The sequence below is a fragment of the Magnolia sinica genome, chromosome 1, assembly GCF_029962835.1.
Source record: "Magnolia sinica isolate HGM2019 chromosome 1, MsV1, whole genome shotgun sequence".
NCBI lineage: Eukaryota > Viridiplantae > Streptophyta > Magnoliopsida > Magnoliales > Magnoliaceae > Magnolia > Magnolia sinica.
In genome coordinates, this window is record NC_080573.1 from 139,534,255 (window position 1) to 139,558,219 (window position 23,965).

At 38.3% G+C, this 23,965-nt stretch overlaps 1 protein-coding gene across 4 annotated transcripts in view; it reads right to left on the reverse strand.

Annotated features, from left to right (window-relative positions):
* The window catches only part of LOC131221010 (DNA-directed RNA polymerase I subunit 1), a 76,706-nt gene that overhangs the window by 27,767 nt on the left and 24,974 nt on the right, over positions 1-23,965 (reverse strand). For 3 of the 4 annotated variants that reach the window (XM_058216068.1, XM_058216087.1, XM_058216096.1), the window contains 9 exons: positions 14,174-14,361; positions 12,702-12,965; positions 6,766-6,854; positions 6,519-6,666; positions 6,167-6,385; positions 5,859-5,960; positions 5,509-5,724; positions 5,280-5,415; positions 4,198-4,403 (listed from right to left, as the gene is read on the reverse strand). In XM_058216068.1, coding sequence (XP_058072051.1) covers positions 4,198-4,403; positions 5,280-5,415; positions 5,509-5,724; positions 5,859-5,960; positions 6,167-6,385; positions 6,519-6,666; positions 6,766-6,854; positions 12,702-12,965; positions 14,174-14,361 — 1,568 coding nt within the window. The remainder of the gene's footprint in view (positions 1-4,197; positions 4,404-5,279; positions 5,416-5,508; positions 5,725-5,858; positions 5,961-6,166; positions 6,386-6,518; positions 6,667-6,765; positions 6,855-12,701; positions 12,966-14,173; positions 14,362-23,965) is intronic. The other variant, XM_058216078.1, reaches the window with a different exon arrangement.

The following is a 23,965-nucleotide window of genomic DNA, read 5'->3' on the forward strand; positions in this document are numbered from 1 at the left end:
CTCCTGACAACATCTGCATTTGACCAACAATTCACATGTTTGGTTTACTGATGGTAAAATCATAATGATGCATTTTTACATTTATGTCAAATCATCACCAAAATACATTGATGTCACTGTTCGGATTCGATATTTTCACAGTAATGTCATGAAAAGGTGCAATGATCATTCCTTAGGGTCTCCTGAATGCATCTACATTTGACTAACAATTCCCATGTTCGGTTTAGCAGTGGTAAAATTGTAATGATGACACATTTACTTTACATTACCAGGGTAATTGGCCAAACAAACAGACCCTTAACATTCTATTGCGTCTTATATTAACAACAGAGGTTAATTGAAGGTCATAGTCGACTAATTGACTGTCTTAGTCATTGTACTTCATCCTGCAGTCCTGCTCGTCTATAACAGATACCACCACAGATGCATGACTAATGCTAGCAGCCCTACAACAGGCAAAGTACCCGCCAAACATGGTGACGTGATCCAAGATTCAGCAACAGTAGTCAAGGATCTCTGCTCAGACCTTTTTTTTTTTTTTTGGAAAGGCAACAAACTGAAAATGCATTGAACAAAAAGAGAACGGATAAAAGGGACGAGAAGAAGAGAAAAAACATAAAAAACAGAAAGAATGTGTCTACAGTTCTATACACAAACCAGAATGTGTCTTCAATGCAGACACAGATTTAGTTCCCTCCTTCCATTAAGATCGTTCAGCGTGTAGATGTATTGTAATCATGCCTGCTGCAACTTCAATAGGGAGAAAGATTCAGATTGTCGCTGCTCTGTCAGGTATTTCAGCGAGTGGCAATGAGATCACTCCTGCTCTAGGTTGAAAAGCGTATTCCAAACTGTAGGTGTATCATGTATGTGTGTGTAAGCCTATGACTAAGCCCACAGGTACATACGCCTGGGCCTTGTCTGTTACGGGTCTTAGTCTTAGACCTTTCTCCTGTTTTATCTTGATTGTTACGCTTTCCTTATTTGTCCCTTGTCTTTCTTTAGTTTCATTTCCCTCCTAATAAGGGCATATATGTAATTATACCATTCTCCTATTGTTATAAATAAAGGAGGGCTGGATATCTCAGCCCTATGAGCTTCTTTTCTCTCTCAAATTATCTCCTCCTCTAACATGGCATCAGAGCTAGGTATCAATCCTGGGACATGTGGATCATAGGCCCAGACACACATACACCTACAAATCCCGTCATAACAAACAATATAAACTACACTATAATAACTTCATTGAATCAATAAAACCACACTACCTCCATCTCCATCTCTGTTCTATGTATACCCCTCCACAATCTCTAGAATACTCGAGAGAGGAGTTTCGGAGCGCCTTTAATTGCTTACATCTGTAGAGTGGTGTATATTCCTCAAGACATGTATAAAATCTTATCAAGGAAAGCAGGCCTTGAATGTTGAATTGTTGTTGGAGTCTATGTCGCCTTGCCCTTGATCTGCATCCCAACCCTTGTGCAAGGTAAGAGCAAGGAACATGAATGATGCATTGGTACATTCTCTCCTATTTCCATTGTGCCGGTCGTTGGGTAGTCCCTACTCACCAGTAGTTTCGTCCATTGATCCATTAGTGTATACTTTGATGAATTTATCAAATGAACCATCTGTAATGCCATCACTTGTCTTACAGTGATTTTTACATGCTCATTAGCTTGGGCCTTGATGCTTTAGTTGGGAACCTCTACCTTACAATTGCTAAACGATGCCACCTCCACAAGGGACTTAAGGCTTCCAGCATTGTTGTTTCCTTTGGCTTCTTCTTCGACTCATATACATCCACCTCAATTATAGGTCATTGTCTACCTTTTCCCATTTTGGGGTTTTTAAGTTTCTTCACATCACCAATCAATTTTCAACAGAACTTGCAGCAGAATCTGATGGAGATGTCGGCAAAGACAGCACAATAGCCAGTTTGCATGATCTGAGACGTCAATTGCATGGTTTCCTGTTTCATCTTTGTTTTTATGCTTTCCTTAGTTTTTTTTCTTTTTTCCTCCTAATAAGAGCATATACATAATTGTACCATACTCCCCCTCCCTCCCTGCCTCCCTTCCTCCCTTAGTGCTCTAACAACTAAATAGGATGCCACAACCTACAGAAGCCTTGATGTAACGAAGAATGTGATAAACAGCTTCAACATGGCCGGAGTGAGGAGAATGCATAAATTGACTCACTGGACTGACTACATGAGATAGGATAGGACAAGTAAAAGTCAAATATACCAACTCACCAACCAAGTGCAAGAAGTTCCACATCATCAACCCAAAGCTTCTTATTAATCTCTAAAGGAGAATCAAGAAGATTGACACCAAGATTACCAACAGAAGTCAAAAAATCAAGAGCATATTTTCGTTGAGACAAAACAATACTCTTCTTTGAACAAGAGACTTCAACACCAACAAAATATTTTAACAGACCCAAATCTTTAATGTCAAAAACCTTGATCAGATAACTCCTCAATTTAGATATCCCACTAGCATCATCACTTGTAATAATAATATCATCCACATACACACTAACAACGATAATGCCTTCGACACGCCGCTTAACAAACACCGAGTGGTCATCTAACTGAGTACGGGTGAATCTAATACCAATCAAGGCCTTAAAATTTTAAAGTGTGAGGGTTGTGTTTTAGCCAAACATCATAGGTTTATCCATCCACCCGTGGAGAAACGTTCCAATGAAAAAAATATATATATATTTGTTTCATTCGGATATTTGAAGTCGGGTTCCTATTGTTTATAGTCGATTTAAATACTTTGTTTTGTTTATTAATGATCATCTCGTATCAAAAAATTTTATTTGATGAAATCTAAAGATGGGGTTAGCTCTATTTTTAAAGTGTTTAAATAGTTGGGTTAAAAATCAATTTAATTAGAGTATTGATACTTTTAGTACAAACAATGAAAAAGAATACCTTTCCCATACTATGATATCTTATTTTCAAGAGCATGGTATCAACTCCCAAACTACATGTGCATATACCCCGCAACAAAATGGCATGGCAAAGAGGAAGAATAGACGTCTTTTAGATGTCGCTCAAGCTCTTCTTGTTGGAATGTTTTATTGGAATGCTTCAACGGGATTTCAAATTCGGCGGATCGTGTTGCAACTAAAGCTAGACTATTAGTTGTTGAATGGGCGGTTAATGTCGATAAATTAAAGGGATGGTTGTAATTTACTTTTCTTAGGCTCTTAGGTGGTGGTATCGCTACCTCGGCGGTGCTGCCCCGGCCCTTTTGTTTTGCTATGTTTTATTTCTATCAATTAATATCTCGTAACCTTTCAAAAAAAAAATAATAATAATAATAATCTTTTTGGTCAGACGTTGTTCTTACAGCTTGCTATCCAATCAAACGTCTTCCCACTAAAGTTCTTACTGGAAAGTTTAGGGAGATATTTTTCAGACTTTTATCCAATCTCTAACAAGATTCAATATTTTAATGTGCAATGCCTTTAGAGACACCTTTAGTGCGATGCCATTGGGTTGTGTGAAATGATTCTCCACAATTATCCTTTTCTTCATCGTCATCTATTTATTTGTTGAAATTTGGATTGATTGGAGTTATAAAGGGGCATTCTAGAGAAAGATTTTAGTTTTTAAATTGGTGTGTTCGCATTTCGCAACATATCTTCAAAAGTTCATATCCTTTCTATTTTGCTGCATCATAGACTCCTAGGCCCATCATCTCCGGTTAGGTCAGAAAGTTCAGGCCCAATCATTTATCAGGCTAGGCTTGGGTTGAAGTTTTTTTTATCTATAGGGCAACATGTGTTGGATCAGGTAAGGCCCAGGCCATGACAACAATAATGAATACATGTGGCCATGCATGTATGCATTAAATACATTGACAAATGTACAGGAAATGCATAAGAGACATGTGAAGGGCTTGATAAATGTTTGATTAGGCATGGGAAGGGCAAGAAAAATGTCAATTAGACCTTGTAAATTTGAACCAACTTAGGTTGGTCATGCTTAGGCTCCGGCTGAAAATGACCTGGCCAGGCCCAGCCCATTATCATCCCTAATATTTGGTATCCACCATGTCTCATCACTCATGAACTCGGCAAATTCATTCCAGACTCAAGCAGAAGAACAGCACAAAAGAAGTGTTCAATGGATGCACACACTCAATACAAAAAGAGAAGGGAATCAAAATTCCAGCTTACCTGAGAACCTTTAGCTCCAGTAGTGGTCATGAGAGAAAGGCAATTCCTTGGAAAGGGCTTTAGCAACCCATTAGGGATGATGGCATCATTAATCTCTGTAGTTACACCGTTAAGCTCATGGGACATCAACATATCTAAATATGTTACTGCAGATTCTCCATGACTACGGATTGCTCGTTCAATCTCCATTTGCAACTTCACTGGCTCTATAGAAACAAACTGATAGTATTCAGGCACAGACCTTGCATCTAAGTGATAGTTACCATATAATATATGTGGTTAACTTACACACATTTGCAAGCAGATACTTCCAATAAAAATCTGAAAGCGTTACATTCTTATTTTAAGTTACCAACAGCCATTATTCATCTAAACCTAAACAAGACTTCAGGGAAGGAAATATCCAAGATACACTTCAAAGTTGAGAAAAGAAGCAAGCCAATAGAGAATAAACTGCCTCAAAGTGATAGATCCTACCATCCCACTAACTACAAATACATATCCTGGTATATTCCGACAATTTTAAACCAAAACTTCACAAATAACAGAAAGACACGTTAGAAATAAAGTTAGGGCATAAATGCAGCATGTAAGAAGTTTCAACAAAACTGAATATATTAAACTGTGTTTGTGTTATCAGGCAGGACAGCTAAATCCATTTTGCACACGTGTAGTCAAGACCATGATAAAATAAAATATCCTATCCACAGAAACAGAGATATTAAATAAATGCAGCATGTAAGAAGTTTCAACAAAACTGAATATATTAAACTGTGTTTGTGTTATCAGGCAGGACAGCTAAATCCATTTTGCACACGTGTGGTCAAGACCATGATAAAATAAAATATCCTATCCACAGAAACAGAGATATTAAATAATTCATTAATTTAGAAGTTAATAAATATCACATGGGACAATCACACATAATAGAAGGCATCCATGACATTCTTCCTTCCTATGCAATAGTCCTGACAGTATGTAAAGATGGAATAGGAGCAGAGATAAAATTCAATCCAGCATTACATCAAATTTGTTATCAAATAGATTGACATACAATATCTAGAATTTGCAAGTAAACGCACCTGCAATCTTGGCACCAATGAACTTAGAATGGATATTTGCACCAGTGTTTTCATGTTTTTCTAGTATCATTTTCCTTTTCAAGTCGGAGTGCTGCACAATTAGTAGGTCATCGACTCCACAAGTAAACCCATGCATCTGAGATCATAGATATCATTTAAAATAACTTAACACTCAAACAAACAAAGATATCAGTCAGTTGAAGTTGAAATGAAAAACAACCAAACTCACCTGCAGAAATACTGTAAATAAGCGGCTTAATACTGAAAGCAAAATGCCAGCAGTATTAGAGCCATAGAACTCCTGGACTGTATGAACCATGCCATACTTGGCAAATTGATTCTTGTCAATCACACCATGCACAAGCTCATTCTTCCAAATTATCAACTTGTGTTTTTTGCCCTTTGACTTGCAATGCTTGAAACAACCTTCTACCATGTTTCCTTCCTTTTAACATCAAAAGGTGAGCAACCGTGAGTAATATCGTTTAGGATTGTGGTTATGACCTAAAGCAGCCAAAAGATTTTATTTTATTTTTTTTAAAAAAAAAAAAAACAAAGCAACAGTTCAGCCAGAAATACCTTCCACTCAGAATAGAAACAACCATCTTCAATCTTTCCTTCCTTCTTAACAGTAAAAGGTGGGCGACCGCGAGTGATATGGTTTAGGATTGTGGTTATGACCTAAAGCAGGACAAATATAAATTGAAAATAATGGTTCAACAAGAAATACCTTCCACTTAAAAAGCACCAAATGTAACCACTTCTGAGAGAGGGGGAAACAAAAAAGACATTAACAGCATAATTCCATCATAACTTCTTTTCTTTCAAAGATAGAGATGCCTAAGAGATATTATCCATTTATATTACAAAGTATTGTTAATGCTAACCTGTTTCCCAGTCCAAAGCGGCTTTGGTTTCCAAATAACAGGGGGAAGGGGCTGTATCTCATCATCAGAACTTAATGTGCAAACTTTTTGGCCAAATTTACCAACATAAGAACCTGAAGCAGCAGTAGACACACCAGAAGCATACAGAAGCATATGGTATTCATCCCTGGTTAAAAATGTGTCCTTCTTTGTAAGAAGCACAGCACTTACAATATGATCCTGAAGAATAAAACCAAAAATTAGTAAACAAATATTGCACAGATAAAAATCATAAAGCCATTCCCTAAAATAAATATTTAAGTCCAAACAATGGAACACAAGGGAATTTAGAGATCGGTGTCAGATTCTTAACCTGAATCAAACCCCTAATGGGTGCACCAGATGTTGGAACAATATATTGCTTATTAGCATTTGCAATTTCGATTGCTTCAGCGCGTGAAATTTCATCTTGCGGGAAGTGAACATTCATTTCATCCCCATCAAAATCAGCATTGTAAGTGCTGCATACAGAGAAATAGTTAACTTTTACATACAAATATAATTGCACCCTTATACTGCCAAAACAGTGAGCTTAAAAAATACAGATATATGACAAAAACCTGCAATTAGCATAATGCATGCGAAGTGTTTTCTCCCCTTTAAGAACGCGAACAACATGTGCCATCATACTTGGCTTGTGAAGTGTAGGCTGTCATAGAGGAAACAACAACTCCATTTAATCAATATGAAACTAAATAATTGATCATCCTACATCAAACCGACCACAAACTTGACAAATTAAGAGAATTTAACTGATTCAGGATTCATATCACATTGCATCAGTACCATGGGAGTGTATAAGACATTAGGCAATTAAGTGATATTGGTTTTTGTCATGTACATTTTGTTGATGCTTTTTCTTTCTACCCATCAGGATTTGATCTGGATGCACGTCCGCCTGGGAGCAATGTGCTTGCCGGTCCCTAACCAGGGTAAAGCACGGTTGCTGTCAAGTGTGCACCAGGTCTTTTTTCCCCTTACTCTTTTCTTTTCCCTCCAGATTAAACAAAATGTGTAACCAACAAGAAGACCAAATGGAAAAGGACCCAAAAGGCAAGAAGCAAATGGATACTGCCAGCTAATATTAATTGGACACAGTCTCGTTTCTCCATTCAGAGCAAATTCCTGAAGACAGATGGGAAGAGGACCCACTTCATCGTGCTGGCTTTAACTTTGTTGAATAACCTACCCACTGAAATTTGCTCGTTCTTAAAGATATGACCATTTGTTATCCTCCAAATCTCACAACATGTGGTGAGGGCAAGAAGACGCCACAAAAGCCTTCCCTTCTCACCGAAGGAACCACTGCACAACTCATGAAGACATCTAGTAACCTCTAACCCAAAATCTGCTGAAGTGAAGACCTGGTCATCAAACCTTTGCCAAGCAAATCATGAGAATTCTTGTTTTGAATCTTATAACCAACACGGGGGATTTCCACGGGATGTGATGCCCACAATTCATAAACCCAGTTGTGACTGAAAGTGTTCACTTACCAGGATAGTGCTGTGCATTAGATAGGCATGCTTGTCAAAACAGAACTAGTAAAGTCAATGCCAAATAGTGAGGCAAAGCTATGATGATGGTGACGGTGATGATTGCATGCATATGTACATTTGTCCAGAATAGACGACCCCAATTGCCAAGTCCAAATAGTGGCAATGCGACTGTTTGATCAATATTCAATATAAGCTTTGTGATGGTCCTCGTCAAGGTGTAGTGCATAGCCTGACCATGCCAGTGAGTTCGTTCATAATCATGTATAGGAGTGTTCACTGCCATTTTATGCAGCCAACTCCTCGAGCATGACCTTTCATGTATGTGGGTGCTCTATGCTCAACTGTTTTGCCTCGCAACTACCCCTCCAAGACCTCAGTTTGCTTGCTCACTGTGAGAGCATGCTCTGGCTGGTGGGAAGACTACTTCTGGCTGCCGAAAATGGTTTTCCTGCCACCCAGGGACCTCAAATACTATGTTGGCTGTCGGCTAGCAGAAATGGTTTCCCCTCCGGCCAGGGATCTCAACCACTATACACTACCATGACGGGCATTTTGATGTCCGCCTCATGGGACTTATGTGAGGGGCATTGTGGTCTTCTCCTTGCACAATTAGTCAAGGAGTTAGGTGATTAATTAGAGTTGTAGAGATTAATTGAGGATGAGTCGTGATTAGTACACTAATCTCAAGTCTAGTTAGAGATTACCTGCAGAAAATGTACTAGTATTGTTTCCTTGCATTGTACAATGGTTTTTGAGTTTTTTTATAAAACGAAATGAAATTTAAGAGGATTTGAATGAGAGTTTGAGGGGCCCATTTGCAATATAAAACACCTGAAATTCCCTAATCCCCTTCCATTTCCTTCCCCTTTTTTGTTGAGATTGCAAATTTACGGTTTTCTTGATTGAGCCAATCCGAGATTGTGTTACAAAGGAAACCTAATCATAAGTTGCTTGTTCTTGCAAGAATCTTTGTTGGGAGACATTTGGAGTTACAGAACGCCAACCGTAGAAGGACCATGGGGTCACAAGGTAAGTTTCACGCATGGACAGTGATTGTAGCTTCACAGCCTAAAATCAAAGCTTGTTCAAGCACTTCTGAGCTGATTTTGAGTGCAGATAATGCATCTAGTGAAAGATCATGACTGCACAGTGGCAGACAACACAGTCCGCGAGATGAGGAGATCAAGACACTCCGAAAGCAGGTAGAATTTCTTTTCATTTGCACTACATAAAAACACCCATTGGATTACAATGTCAATGAATTCGAGCCTTAAATTCCAATGACCACCCTCACCATTGTGCATCCCTTCACAACCAAAAAACATCTCCTCTGCAAAATCACCCCATCCAAAATCAACCCACATCACCAAGGTTTTCCACTACCACCATTCCCATTCTCAAACACTTGCAACAAAGATATTTAACCAACATAACCACATCTCCAACGTATACCATTGAGATTTTCAGCTAGCCGTCCATCTCCAATCTATGCCATTGAGATTTTCAGCAAGCCATCCATCTCCAACCTATGCCATTGAGATTTTCAGCCACTACAAACCCATACCTCCAACAACCTCATCCATCATCACCCATGACATCATATCCATCAAAACCACTCACCTCAAGACCCCACTATCAAGATTTTCAACCACCCTGATTCTCCTTCACAAACCCATGCACCAAAGAATTCCGACCATCAAACCCTCCATTTCTACCCCACACCACCAAGAAACCCCCTCATGACAATCCTCCAACTCCAATCCTTATCAACAAGAACTATAACCCACCACTACCCTTCATTTCCACCCCATTCACCATCTCTACAATCCGAAAGTTTGTGTAAGCATCAAGCATCATTGCATTATATCTACAGGCAAGAGAATCGGTGGAGAAACCCTCGAGTCGACTAACAGCCATCCGATCATAGGATCAAGATCGACATCTTAGACATCACAAAATGCTACAGGAGGTTCAACGTAGAAAAGTTCAAAGAGTGGCTTCACACAGTCAAGCAATCCCTAGAATATTACAAATTTTGGAAGATTGGTTTGTTAAGCATTGGTAGCACGATTCAAGATTCGAGCATTAGCATTGTGGGAGAAATATGCCATAAATAGAAGCACCAAGGATGACCCAAGATCTCCACAAGGTCAAAATTGAAGCAATTGATGACCAAAGAGTTCTCTCTATTTAACTACATGCAACCCATGTGATCGTACTCCCAGTAGTGTCATCAAGCCTCTAAGGAGAGGTTGCAACCGATTCACGATAAACCTAGAACTTGCCAAAGGAGGCGATTGGTTCCTGCATCAACAGGGAAGACCAACAAGGCAACAAACTATCCGGTATATTGGAAGATGAATGGTCAAGAGATCACGAGAGGTCCATGACTCATGCCAACGGAAGACCCTTGGTAGAGGATTATCTTGAATTTCAAAAATCCTGCAGCTGCAATCTTGAGCCGATCTATTGTCCTTGTGTTGCCAATGAAGATAACGAGAGTTGTCAGGCAGAAGAGCATTGCCCCTCAACCGTTTTTTACTTTCCACACGGTTCTAATTACCATTTCATTGAAGAACCATCACGTGAGATGCGCATTAGGGACATGATCTTCATAAGAGGTTCTTCAACTCATGTGATGCCATCAATGATCCAGTTTCTCACGAGGATTTTAGCGTTCACTACCCATCATCAAAGGCGCAATTTTCAATGATGAGCTGGTTAAGTTTTGAGGTACTGTCGAGGACCCAATCTGTGACACAAAGCAAAGTCTCAAAACATCATAAAGGACCCAACCTATGATATGACGCCACTAAAGTCTCTAAAAACTATAAGGGACCCAACATTTGGTGCAGAGCCAGTCAGATCGCCAAGCATCTTGGTATGTTTACTCTTTCCTGAAGCATCCAAGCATACGCAAGGAGTTTGGCGAAGGATATCAAAACGGTGGTGCTGGAGGGACCATCGGTGGTGTTTGTTGGAACATTGGGGGTCGAAGGTGGTAGTTGTTCTACCCATGGTCGTCAACTACACTATAAATAAATTTTAAAAAAAAAAAATTAAAAAGAAGAAAATTAAAAAGAAGAAGAGGAAAAGACAATATAAGGGACGCAGGAAGACGAAAAGAAAAGAAATAAGAGGAAAGGGCCCTGATACCATGTTAAAATCCACAGTACAGAAAAGAAGCAGAAGGAAAATGAAATGGTATATAAGAAGAAATGATTGAAAGGGATTAAGATTAATATCTCTCCGTAACATTGTCCAAAAGTTTATGAGAGGTACTTCAATAAAAGATGTAGGATCTCGTGGTGATTACTTTCTCTCACTATGTGTTACGAAATCTAGAGAAAAATAATTGTATCAACAGTGATGTTACCCTATTCTATTTGAGTTGTGTTTTGATGAGATTTGCACCCTAGCCTCTATTAGGCTAAATATTTAGTTTGCCCACAATGTTGTCATTATCGTTATCGTATCGTAAATCGTAAATGTTACCATCCAATGACTTCTTGAATTTTTCCGCTATATCATCATTGACTTTGATGGAGATTATTGTTCTCATCCATCTTTGAACAATATTTCCACGTAAGATCATTATCCCTGGTCTTTGATTTCTTTACCACCTCCAAGGCTCGACAAGCATTGACACAGGCCCACATATTAAGAAAAAAATAAAAACCGATTTGGGCCCACGCAAACATAGAAGATTATAAATGATTAAGAAAATGAGAAAACTTTTGAAAAAAATGAAAAAATCATTTTTAAAAAATTAAAAATAAAAATAAAAAAACAGATTTTGCCCAAAAAATGAAAGAAATAAAAAAGAAAAAATTAAATAACTTTTTAATATTTTCTCATAACTATTTTAATGTAGAAAACAAATGAAACAAGCAGCATTAAATTCCGTTAACCGACAAAAAAGATGACAACTTCCTTCTCTAAGTTTTTTGTGGGCCACAAATTCCAAATCTCACCATTCTCTCTCAAAAGAAGGACAAGATATGATTTTACAATGCGGGTGGGGCCTAAATGAGCTTTAAAAGCAAAAGCCCTAAAAAAAAAAAGCACAAAAATCAGCAAAATAATGCAAATATACAATTTTTTTCCGAAGAACTGCATATTTTCACCTAAATATGAAAGAAATGAAATAGAAAAGATTAAATGACTATTTTATATGCATTCTTATCTATTTTAGTGTAGAAATTGAATGCAAGAAGCATCATTCGATTCCATTGAGCGATGAAAAAGATATGTCGATTTCTTTCTCTAGATTTTCTATGGCCTACGATCTCCAAAGGTCTCCAAAATCTCTCAAAATAAGCAAAAGAAGTGATATTCTAGTGTATGTGGGGGGCTAAATAGCTTTTAAAAACAAAAGCCCTAAAAATTGGAAAAACATTGGAAAAAATGGAAAAAAAAATGATTTTTTCACCGTAAATTTCTGGTTTTCTGCCGCAGTTATTGAATCGTACGATTTGATCTGAATCATATGATTCCTATTTGAATCGTACGATTCAACCTCATATACGATTCAGTCGTACGATTTGTATGCTAAAACTGTACGATACGATTCAAATCGTACAATTTGAATCGCATATCGTACGAACATGACAACACTGTTTGCCCATGTTTGTAGCAGGCTAACTATGTTGCCAATGTTCTCACAGAAATGGGTGGTAGCCAAGAGGCTCTTAGTATATTGAATTCGTTCTTCCACTTTGATTTCCCTTAACCAAAAAAACTTGTTATATCTCAACATAGATAGACGCACCATTCTATTTGATTTTCCACTGAAAAACATGATTTTTATTAAAAACATCTCCAAAGCAAATACACCATGACAGGGATAATTGCACACGTTTTTGGAAGCCAATTGCATCAACATTCACATAAGCATCAGTATAAAGACAAAAACAGCTTATTGCAGAAACAGCAAAAGATTCCGACAGAATACAAAAACAACATTTCCACCATGCAATGAAAGCATAAAACTATACCTGTCTATTGACGAGTACAATATCTCCATCTTGCAAATGGCGGTAGACAACCTTGCCTTCAAACTCAGAATCCAAGCTCTTCCCAGGGTGTGTAACAGCACCTCTTGACGAGGGTAACCTCCTTGAAATTGAAATGCGTGCATTTCTGTTTCGTGGCAGTCTAACAATTGACGACTTGTCTGCATAATGTGTAGCGCCAGGATGGATTTCGGTGCCATTGACAAGAGCATGCCTCAACTTGTTAACATTCCAAGGGGTCACTCTCTGTAGAATCATGATTTGACATCAAATGAGAAAGATCTCGTTAAACTGTAAGGATAGTCATTTTATTTTATTTTTTTGTTGAGAAAAGTCCCCAAGGACAGTCGATGGGCTCTAATTTAAAAATGACCAACATATGAAGATCATATCAATCATGAATCATGACATTTCAAATATGGCTAAAAGGTCACACATGCATAGACACAAAAAGAAGCATGCATAGATGCACAACAGCAGGTGTGAATGCACAAAAATCATGCTGAAGCTGGCAAATACCAGTCAACCATGAAACCAACATTGTTCAAGGATGTCAACAATCAAGAACCGCCCCAATAAAAAGATGCACTTGTGGATCTGTTAAAGAACACTGCATGTATTGTTGATTGTATGTGCATGCATGTAAAGACTTGAGATGGATCCCACGTCCACCAAGGTGTCAGAAACATAATTTTGATGAATCCTCCGACAGAAATCGGGGCCATTCGGGAAAGGGTATAATTAACCATGAAAAGGGAACAGTTGGAAAAACTTTAGCCAGTCCGACGATGGCCGCATAAAGGACCTGAATACCATGAAAGCTAACGCGCTTAGCGGGGGCCTTCAAGTCCTTTCCAAATCGTTCAATGAAAGGACTATGACATAGGCAAGGGATTCAAAAACAGTTACATAACAGCCATTACATAACAGTTATGGTGGGAACCATAACGGGTTACGAGGCCAATACAATTTAGAAAAAAAAAATTGCCATAACGGCCATTAACGGAAATTACAGGCCACACGGACAGCGTTACTGTTGTTGAATACCTTCGAAAGAAGGGTGCTCCAAGAATGAGATTACTTGGACTTCAGAGGAGTCTCCAAACCACGGAAGCATTCTACATATTTAACAAAATTCATGAACTATCATCATCTTTTAATATTTCATTTAAACATGTGGGCAGAGAGGCAAACGACATTGCAGATTCACTGGAAAAGGAGGGGATTTCAAAAACAGCACTTAGTATTGGGGAATCATATCCTTCAAAAAAAAAAAAAAAAAAGTATAACACATAACGGAGTATTTTGGGGTGGGCTGGGGGGATCAGATCTCAACAAGTAGAGGTTTGCATGCATATGCACATTGATACACATGTATATAAGGTAAAGGTTGGCCATCTGTTCATGAATCAGAAATCATACATATTATTATAGTATAAATCGCCAGTGCTTACCTCCGGATATGTTAACTTTACTGCAAAATATGGAGGAATCCCAATTTCATTGACCGCTAAGTAAGGATCTGGTGATATAACAGACCTGCAAGCAAAATTAACCCTCTTTCCCATCATTTTCTGTCGGAAGATACCTTCCTTCTTCTCTATTAACTGACAGATTCCACTGGTCCCCCTGTCTTTTTGACCTGCCACAAAGTACAAAAGTATAATCAGTCAGCAGGAAAGCCCTGGTCAATTACAGTCCATCCACAACAGAAAACAACTCATGTATAGAATGATATAACAAAAATGAAAAGCAAACACTAATAATAGATTGACAATGAAGACACATTGTTGTGCCCAAGGGTTACAATTGATGAATAAGCCTATATCCTAGAGAGCACAAAACCCATGCTAAAAAGAAAGTGCAAGGCTGAAGAAAAAGGGGGCATAGAAGGACAATAAAATAACCTCGGCTCCACCTAGCAAATTCAAACTGCAAGACAGCAAAAGAGAGGGAATAGACAGTGACCAAAAAACAACCCATTGACTTAGCGAAACTGCAAGAATGTAAACGAAGAAATCAAAGCAAGAACAAAGCATAGCAGCAATGGGAAAGCCACTAATTGCATTATTTTGCAAATAGTCCACTAGATATTTTAATAGTCATTTTGAGCAGACGATATGACAAAGATGTGAACTTGCAAGATTCAACAAGGGCAGAACATTGCAGTATTCCACCTTTCCCCAAACATGTCTTTCACTCCAACAAGCTTCTATTGCACATATGACACGGAATGGTTGCCGAATTTTCCAGCAAATACAGTGCATGTTAACAGTAAATTGCAGTGCATGCCCTTTTTGTGTGCACTTGTCTCTCAAATTGGTTGTTTTGAATAGCACAAATCCATCAGCTGGTGCAAATTTCCAATCTAAAGTGGAAAGATTCTCACTTGCACCTGTTAGAAACTAGGAATTGATGGTGGACAGAAACCACAAAGTGAACATCCAGTAATGACGGTGGTAGTGGCGTTGGTGATGATGATGATGACAATTAAAACACTGGTGACAGTGACAGTGATGTTGAAGATTAATGAAAAAATCAACTCTTGAACCATCCAAATGGTTGGCCTCATTTCAGATGAATCAATAACCAACAAATAAAGTGAAAGTACATCTTAAAATGGTAGGTTTGTGGACATCTGATGGACAGTGGCTTTGGTATTTAGTTTCAATTCCATAATAACAGATTGCTTAGCAAAGGGCGTTCAAAACTGCTCCAGATTAACAAATTGTCTTTATCAAAGAGAAATTAAATTTTGTGCACAACAAAAGTTGACTCGAATTTTTTGTTCTGGTTTTTCCTTTAACCAGGTACAAATTGTTCATGCATTCAAACAGCGCCTTTGTTTTTTCATTCAACTATCAATTAAGAAGCCTTTTTCATGCATATACACTTTTGGAATGCAAATGCAACCATAGCTAAACCTATTCATTCTTTAATTCCCATCCAAACCACCTACTTCAACAAAATATCTTCATCATCATCATCATCTAAGCCTCATCCCAACTAATTGGGTTGGCTACATGAATCTTTTTCCACCATTCCACTCTATCTAGGGCCATAACTCCAATCAGACCATAGGCCATCTTTTCTTACTACCTCCACCCGGTTCCGAAAATCGTAGAACCGTTAGGAACGGTTCGGTTCCGGTTTCACCCCAGAACCGGACCGAACCGACCCGTGTGCACCCCTACCAACCACTCCTTCCTCTTACTTTTATTCCTGCATACACCACATCTACAAAGATACCCCCTCAATACCCCTGCATTAAGGAATATTTAAAAGCCACATTAAATATTTTTAGTCTAAATTACCATAGTGCCCTTATTTATGGGGCAAGATTTTTATAGTAGTTCAACAATTTTATGTCACAAACAAATAATTCAACGTTTTGACCACACAAATGTAGTTGAAAGACATTCATAGCATTCAAAATGCTGACCCCCATATGGACGAAGCATTGCAAACAATTATATCACAATTTTATTTTTTAGAAAGATAACTGTTTTATTGATTAAAACGACTAAAAGGCCAAAAAATTACAATACAACCCAATCATTACGAGAGAGCGAGCAATCACTGCCACAAACAGCGGGAGACACTAACGCCCATTCAATTACATCACTTTTTGCCCTATTGAAAACCCCCAAAATATTCCCTAATAAAATGTTGAAACATCTATCGTCCGTTTCCTACCAAATCGCCCACAAACCAGCGAGCAAGGCCATTCACCACATTCTCCTACCTTCCTCACCTATCCCTTCTCCATGCCAAGACCAAAATAGACCTGAAATTGCCTTTAGCATCACCCACACCACTCCAAACAAAGATAAGAATTTATCCCACACTCCCCTTGCGAACATGCAATGGACAAATAATAGATGATCTACCGACACATTCTTCTACCAACAAAGCAAGCAAACATTGATAATGATCAAACCCCTCTTTTGAAGATCGTCAATAGTAAGCACCTTGATGATAGCCATCCGATTCTTGCTACTGGAATTTGCCCCACTCATTCTTTTATTTTAACCATTCATTTTATAGCCATTAAATGATTGGTTAGGAATTAGGATTGCTTGATAAGTGTGGTTTTATAAATATGCTCCATCCACAATGTACTCAACTATTCGGATTGACTAGGGAACCTTACATGAGGGAAACATATGAAAAGGATGAGTCGGTACTATTTTAAAATAGTGGATTTCTATTATAGGAGTCAAAGCACCTTGGCCATGCTGGCATACCCCACATAGGACAGTTTTGCTAACCAAGAGCTACATTGATGGAATCTTCATGTGATCCACGCCGTCCATTAGTTAAGTTGTGCCATACTCACCATAGAACCAAAAAATTGTGGTGTTCCAAAACTCAGGTAGGCCACACTGTAGGGACTGTTGGGATGTGCACACCAACGATTAGTTTTATTTTTATACAGGGCCCATCCCAATGCTAATGTGCCATCCAATCCATTCATTTGATGTGCGTCATCAAGATGAACTAATTAGCCAAAACTCACACAATTCCAAAACTCGATTGGGCCATACCCTGTGCATTTAGAGATTTTATATAAAATTTTATACCGTGTAGCCCACCTGAGTGTTGAATCAGCCTAATTTTTGGGATCAAGGCCAACATGGAGTGGTTTTCCTGATGGGCAGGTTGGATTTCATGCAAGTTAAATAGTTTCCCCCACATTAAAGTGACCTAGTAACAATGTGTAAATGTACAGCATTTGGCGACTAAAACGCCTGGTCTTCCAATCTTTCATAGAAATGCAAGGTACGTTCTGGAATAGAATCCTCTACACACGAGTAAAACATCTAAGCTAGGTCCGACATGTTGTATATGTAAATCTACTCCATCCATCATGTGAGAACCTTATTTGAACTGTGCATATAAAAGATCATTCCGATGAAAAACTTGGATGGGCAACACCAAGGGGATCAATGTAAAAAGGCTCCTAAAACCTCTAAATTCATCTGATGTGGCCTGCCTGATTTTGGATCATGCTAATTTTTGTATCTATACTTCATCCCAACAAGTTACACCTGATTAAGAGTTTTAGGTTTCACATATTCAACATGGTGGGCCATGTAGAGCTGCCTAGAGGATTTTGGTCCGTGTTGCGAGTACTTGGGGCCAGTCTCACACATCCAGAGTCATCTACAGTACCTATTATACACAATAAACACTCAACTCTCTAGGCTATCATGTTGTGCATATTTCATCCACTCTGTCCATGACTCCATTAGTTTTTCTTCTCATGTTCACCATAAAACCCAAAAACCAGCCTATCTACATTCTACAGTCATGTGGACCTCACGTGAAAAATAAAATTTGAAGGATGACAATTTATTTATGGAACGACACAGATGAAAAGATTACAAAAGACAAAAAGAAAAAATTACAAAGCTCCCCAATCTTCACCTACTAAACTATAAGCATGTAACTTAGCAAAAACCGAAGCCCATTCTATTACCATTGGATTTTGCCCTTAAAAAGCCTCATGTGAAAAATCTCCAAGTCCAATGGGTTTTGGCCCACTTGAGTCAGAATTAAGCTGAATTTTTTAATGTCTATTCATAGTGATGAGGCGAATGTGATGAACATGTTGGATGTAGTATAGACACCATGGTGGACACAACACAACCTATGTTTTGTGTCCACTCCCCTATTGTTCATTGTGGTGTGGACCACATGAGCTTTGGATCGCAATAACTTTTTTCCCCTAGAGCCTAACATAGCGGGCTGCATATTATGAATGAAGTGGATGTCACAAAATTAGCGTGTTAAGATTCACCTCTTCATATTTTTTTCCCCACGTTTGCTTTAGTACAGGTGCTAAGGTGAAGAATGGTGGTTTAGGGACTCCTCCTTATACAAGGCTTCTACAATCATGAAGGGGTCTCTTGTGTGAAGCCTAAGTGAAAGGAAGGGATTGGGATCTTCCTTTAGTAATGGGGAGAAAATCCTCTTTCGGGAGGATGTGTGGATCAGGGAAACAACCTTACAAATCATGTTTCCGAGATTAGCCCGCCTTTCTCCGAAACACAATCGCCCGATTGCTAGATGCTTCTATTTTTGTGGAGATAAGTCATTTGGTCTCCCCCTTGTCATAGGAACCTTCTTGACAAAGAATGGAATATGTGTCGGTCCTAGATCACCTACAAATATGCTGCCCAAAGAGGGGATCCAGACAAGATGGTTTAGTTGAAAGACAAGTTAGGGCATTTCTCGTTTCGCTAATTCTACTATTTGCTTAGAGCTCTGCGGAGGAATGGTGTATGGGAAAATGTGGCATGTGTGGTTTTATGAAACCCCCTTAAAGGTCACACACGGCCTTTGGGTGGATACTCGAGAGGGAAAGGGTTTTGACCATTTACAATCTTAGAAAACGGTCAAATGATAAACTTTGACGTTTGTCTCAAGTGCATGGCAAGTGTTAAATCAGTTGATCATATTTTTATTCATTGCCCGTTTGCACGACAAGTATGGAACTGCTTTCTTAAGCTCTTCAATGTCTTGGCCAATACCAATCTCAAATTGCGGCCTCTTCTTGGTGTGGCATGGAAGTAAGGAAGGGCAATTTAGAGGTTAAGTTAGTTGGCTACCCTTTGGGCTATTTTGGAGGAGAGGAATAAAAGATGCTTTCAGAATGAGGGCAACATGGTGAAGTGGGTACCTAGCAAGGCAAAGCTCTATGTAGTGGAATGGGCCTATAATATAAATGTCTTAAAGGATTGTAATTTTTCTTTCTTGGGGTTGTAGCTTTTCCACCATCTTGGCACTTCTCTTCAATAAAATTACAATTACCTTTTGGAAAAAAAAAAGGAGATTGGCCATTATCTTTTTAAAAAATCATGGAGATAGGCCATTATCTTTAACTTAGGGGTAGTTGAGGGTGGATTTCCAAAAAATGGAGTTTGTTGGAACCTAATTAAAAGAGTCAAAGCAAGCTAGCCTTGAAAGTGTTTGAGAGGGGCTTTTTGGTTATTCTCCCTAAGTTTAATCAAACAATAGTTAGTGCACCTCGGTATGTCTCCTTTACTCTTATAAATAGATACCACAATCCTTTTCCTCCATTCATCTAGCATTGTCTTTGATCTTACAATCTTGTTTAAAAACTTTATCAAGCAAAATAACCCAATATCTCCCATACACTTCCAAACCTCTGTTGTTATACCATTTGGTCCAAGGGACTTTCCTATTTTCATCTTCTCGAAGTTTCTTCCACTTCAAATATCCTAATCTTATGAAAATATTTATGGACTTAGACATCATTTGAGGTTATAGATCCTTCTATTCATGTGCTCTCAAGCTAATTGTCATTTAACAGGTTCTGAAAATAGCCACCTCTCATTGATTTCATTGTCCTTTACTAGTACCCTCAAGTCATCGCTCTCAAATCTCAATGCATCTAACATGATCTAGGTCCCCACTCTTCCTCTCTCTCATTTTTTCAAGTATAAAGACACCTTTCTCACCTTCTCAACCTCAATCTATTGTAAAGATCATCATAAGCCTTAAGTTTAGCCTCACCTACTACATTCTTAACAATCTTTTGGCATTACCCTAGGCTAAATTGAATCAAGAATAACACCTGATTGTTGCTCAAATAACATCACCCTAGGCTCGTTTAAAAGCTAACTCAACAAGCTTTCAAACGAGACCAAGATGTCCCTAGAAAAAAGCAGCAAAAACAAGGTACTTATTCACACATCCTTCTTTTATAGGTTACCTAAGTCACTAGCAGTGTTTTAAATAGCGAATAGCGTGTAGCGTAGCGTTCACCCCTCTAAAGCGTGAGGCGTAAACTACATGCTACTTGATGCAGGACCGATGCATGAACCAAATAACATGTGAGATCGAGTAGTAGAATTAAGACAATTAACAAAACAAAAAAAAAAAAAAAAAAAAAAAAACACAAGCATTGCCATAATCATCATGAATCTCATGAAAACCAAAAGAACATCATGCATAATCCCAGCCTAAGTTACCAACAGCGTCACACAAGATCATTAAATATTTAAATAAATAAATAAATAAAAACACACACACTAGGATTTAATGGATGTAGGGACATCCAATTAGCATAGGGTATAGTCTATTTCAAAGTAGAAAACTTAATACAACCTAGGGTAAAAATTAGGGTTTGGGTAATTTGGAAAAGTAGGAAAGTTAGGCATTTTAGATTTAGGGTTAGGGTTTCACGAATGGAAGAAAAGGATTTTGATATAAGAACGATGGAAAACCAAAAGGGGTAAAGTGAGGCCGTACGACCAACCCGAAGGATTCACACGTGTGGTCGTACAGTCACACGTGGCGTGGAATAGATGGGTTTAAGTCGATTAGGGTTTGGAATTGTAGATAGGTAAAGGAAATATGGGTTTAGGAGAAGATGAGGGCTTAGGATGGGAAAATCGAAAAAATTGAAGAAAATACCTTGATGGAGGGGGGAAAAAGGATGATGGTGTGGGGATAGATGGATACCTCGCACCTCTATTGATAAAGATTAGCCTCGCACCAATTTCCCTTCTGAATCGCATGGAAGTATCTTCAAATCGTATGAATATGGAAGAAGAAGAAAGTAAGAGCTTTTTCTCCTTTTTTATCACAAAATCCAATGAGGGAGAGGTTCACACGCCCACTCTCTTTTATAGCTTCAAGAAAGTTCAAAAATTACAATAAACGCCATGTTTAGTGAATTTTGACGAAGATAGCCCTAGTCTAACTAAAATCAACTAAAAACACTCATAATAGTGTCCAAACATAACATAAACAAAACTAAATCCTATAAGCTGATAAAATCTATAAAATAAAAAACTAGTATAGATGATCCACGATCAATGGACCAATCATGTGATCCAACGGCCTGATCGTCACATCCATCCAATCCAAAGGTCTGGATCACTCCATAAAGCAGCCCATGTGCATCTTCCCAGTATGGGCTCTTCCATATGCTCACACATGCACACGGGGTCTTCAGCATGATCACGGGTATTCGCCTAACCACAGGGAAATCAGTGCGGCCCGCCGCCTCCTCTGATATGTACGCAAAGGTGTATGTGTAATGATGTCCACATCACTACTTCTATATTTTTAATAAAGGTTGTGCTTGGTCATACCAATGTCATGATATTTTGCACCAAATTAGGATGATTAGTAATGAAATTTACAAAATATCATGACATTTAGTGCAATCAAACGCAACATATAGTAATAGGAAAGGGCAATAAGTAAAATAGCAACGAAATTGATTTAATATATATTATTTTTATGATTACAGATTTAATATTGTTACTTATATTGTTTTACTAAAAGCATTAAAAAATTTAACTAATTTTCATTGAAATTTTAAAATAAAAATAAAAAAAAAATGTAACAAATCGTTGAAAACATTAAATGATTTTAATGTTGCATTGAAAAATTAACTTGTAATGTGATCAACGTAGCGTAGCATGTAACATACTCTATGTATCGCGTGGCATATGCAAATTATCATGTAGCGCAAACTAATTATCATGTAGTGTAAGCTACACACAACTTAAGCTATTTTCATGAGCTACGTAGAGTGAAAGCTACGCTACACTACATAGTGTTAAAGCTACACTACACTACATAGCATTAAGGCTGAGCTACACTACGTAGCATAAGCTACACGCTACATTGCATAACTATTTAAAACATTGATCACAAGTAAACATCAACATGCAATTTTAAGAGTCCTACTTGCAAAATAAACAACTTTTGCCGTAAGAACTACTAAATATATGAAATATTACTTTCAACGCTGCATGTGCTAATGGTTGATGGGCAAGAGATCCAAGTCATCCATCAAGTGGATTCCGCTACATAGATCCCCATCCCGAAAGTAAGGCCGGTGCACTCATCAGGTGGACCACAATGTAAAAAATAGGTTAAAGGCTTAGAAAAACTTTCCCAAAGTTTTCATCATCCATTTCCTTTTGTAAATTATAGCCCACTTGTGGAGCTAATTGGCCTGACTTTTTTATGCAGACCGTTCAAGGGCACGACCTATCGAGAACATAAACAGAATCGGTGATAGAGGTCTCCGACAGATAGGCAAACTCAACGATTGGCAAGAAACTCAACAATGATTAAGACTTGTCTGGGCCTTAGCACCCATGAAGCATCTCAATGATGAGAAACCAAGAACCGAGGAAAATTGTGATTTTCCGCCAAGCGGCTCAGTGGGGAAAATAACCATAACTTCACACACACACACACATGGTGCAATTCAAAATAAAACTCAAGCTACCCTCTCTACATATGGACCTTTGACTAATATAGTCTTTCAAACAATTTCAATCCTAATACAACTCAAATACTAGGGAAATAATGGTAAGGAATCCTATCAATCACAATGCATCATCTATTCTAATTTTAAAAGAGGTAAAAATAATATAAATAAATAAAGAGGAACATAAGAATCGTATAATTCAGGAGCCATAATTCATTGGGTTCTCATGGGGGCCAGACTCATCTTCAATCACTCTTGGCATGACATGTCTCTAGTGAGGATGCGTCGCATGAGTTGTTTATACATGAAGGTATCAAATTTCCTAGTTGGGTAAGTATTGCAGGATTGTTTCTTCAACACTTTTTGAAGTGGCTTGAACATATGGGCTTGGGCCTTGCACAATCTACCACAAATGTGGCTATCTTATCAACATGGTGCAACTGTCCAAATTCCTTGATCGCATGAAGAAACGTGGTACGGATCCTACTCTTCTACTGGAGAAACATAAAGTACCGATGGGTCCCAATCATCTGAAACACAGTCTCTATCCAGAAATGAGTACAATTATGGGGTATTAGAGTTATGGCTTTGTTTCTCCTACATCTTAGGAATAAGGGACTAGATATGGAATACCTGGATGGACCATAGGTATGTACATGCAAGATCCCGAAACATCATTTCTAGGAAGATGTCAAAATCTTGATCACTTGCTGGAACAAGTAGGGACATTGGGTGGGTGGTAATTCAATACATTGGATTGACCTTATTCATTGATATGGAACATAACTACATTTTCTTTTGATTATCATGATCCACCCAACTAACGATGTCCATGATGTCCTCATCATTCACCCTGAGTGGGAGAAAACTTGACCTCAACTAGAAATTTGCTTCATCACTCGACTAGTTGCCTTCAGAGAGAATGAGACAACGGACGTTTCAAATACTCAACGCATGTACCTACAAGTGGTACATGTCATTA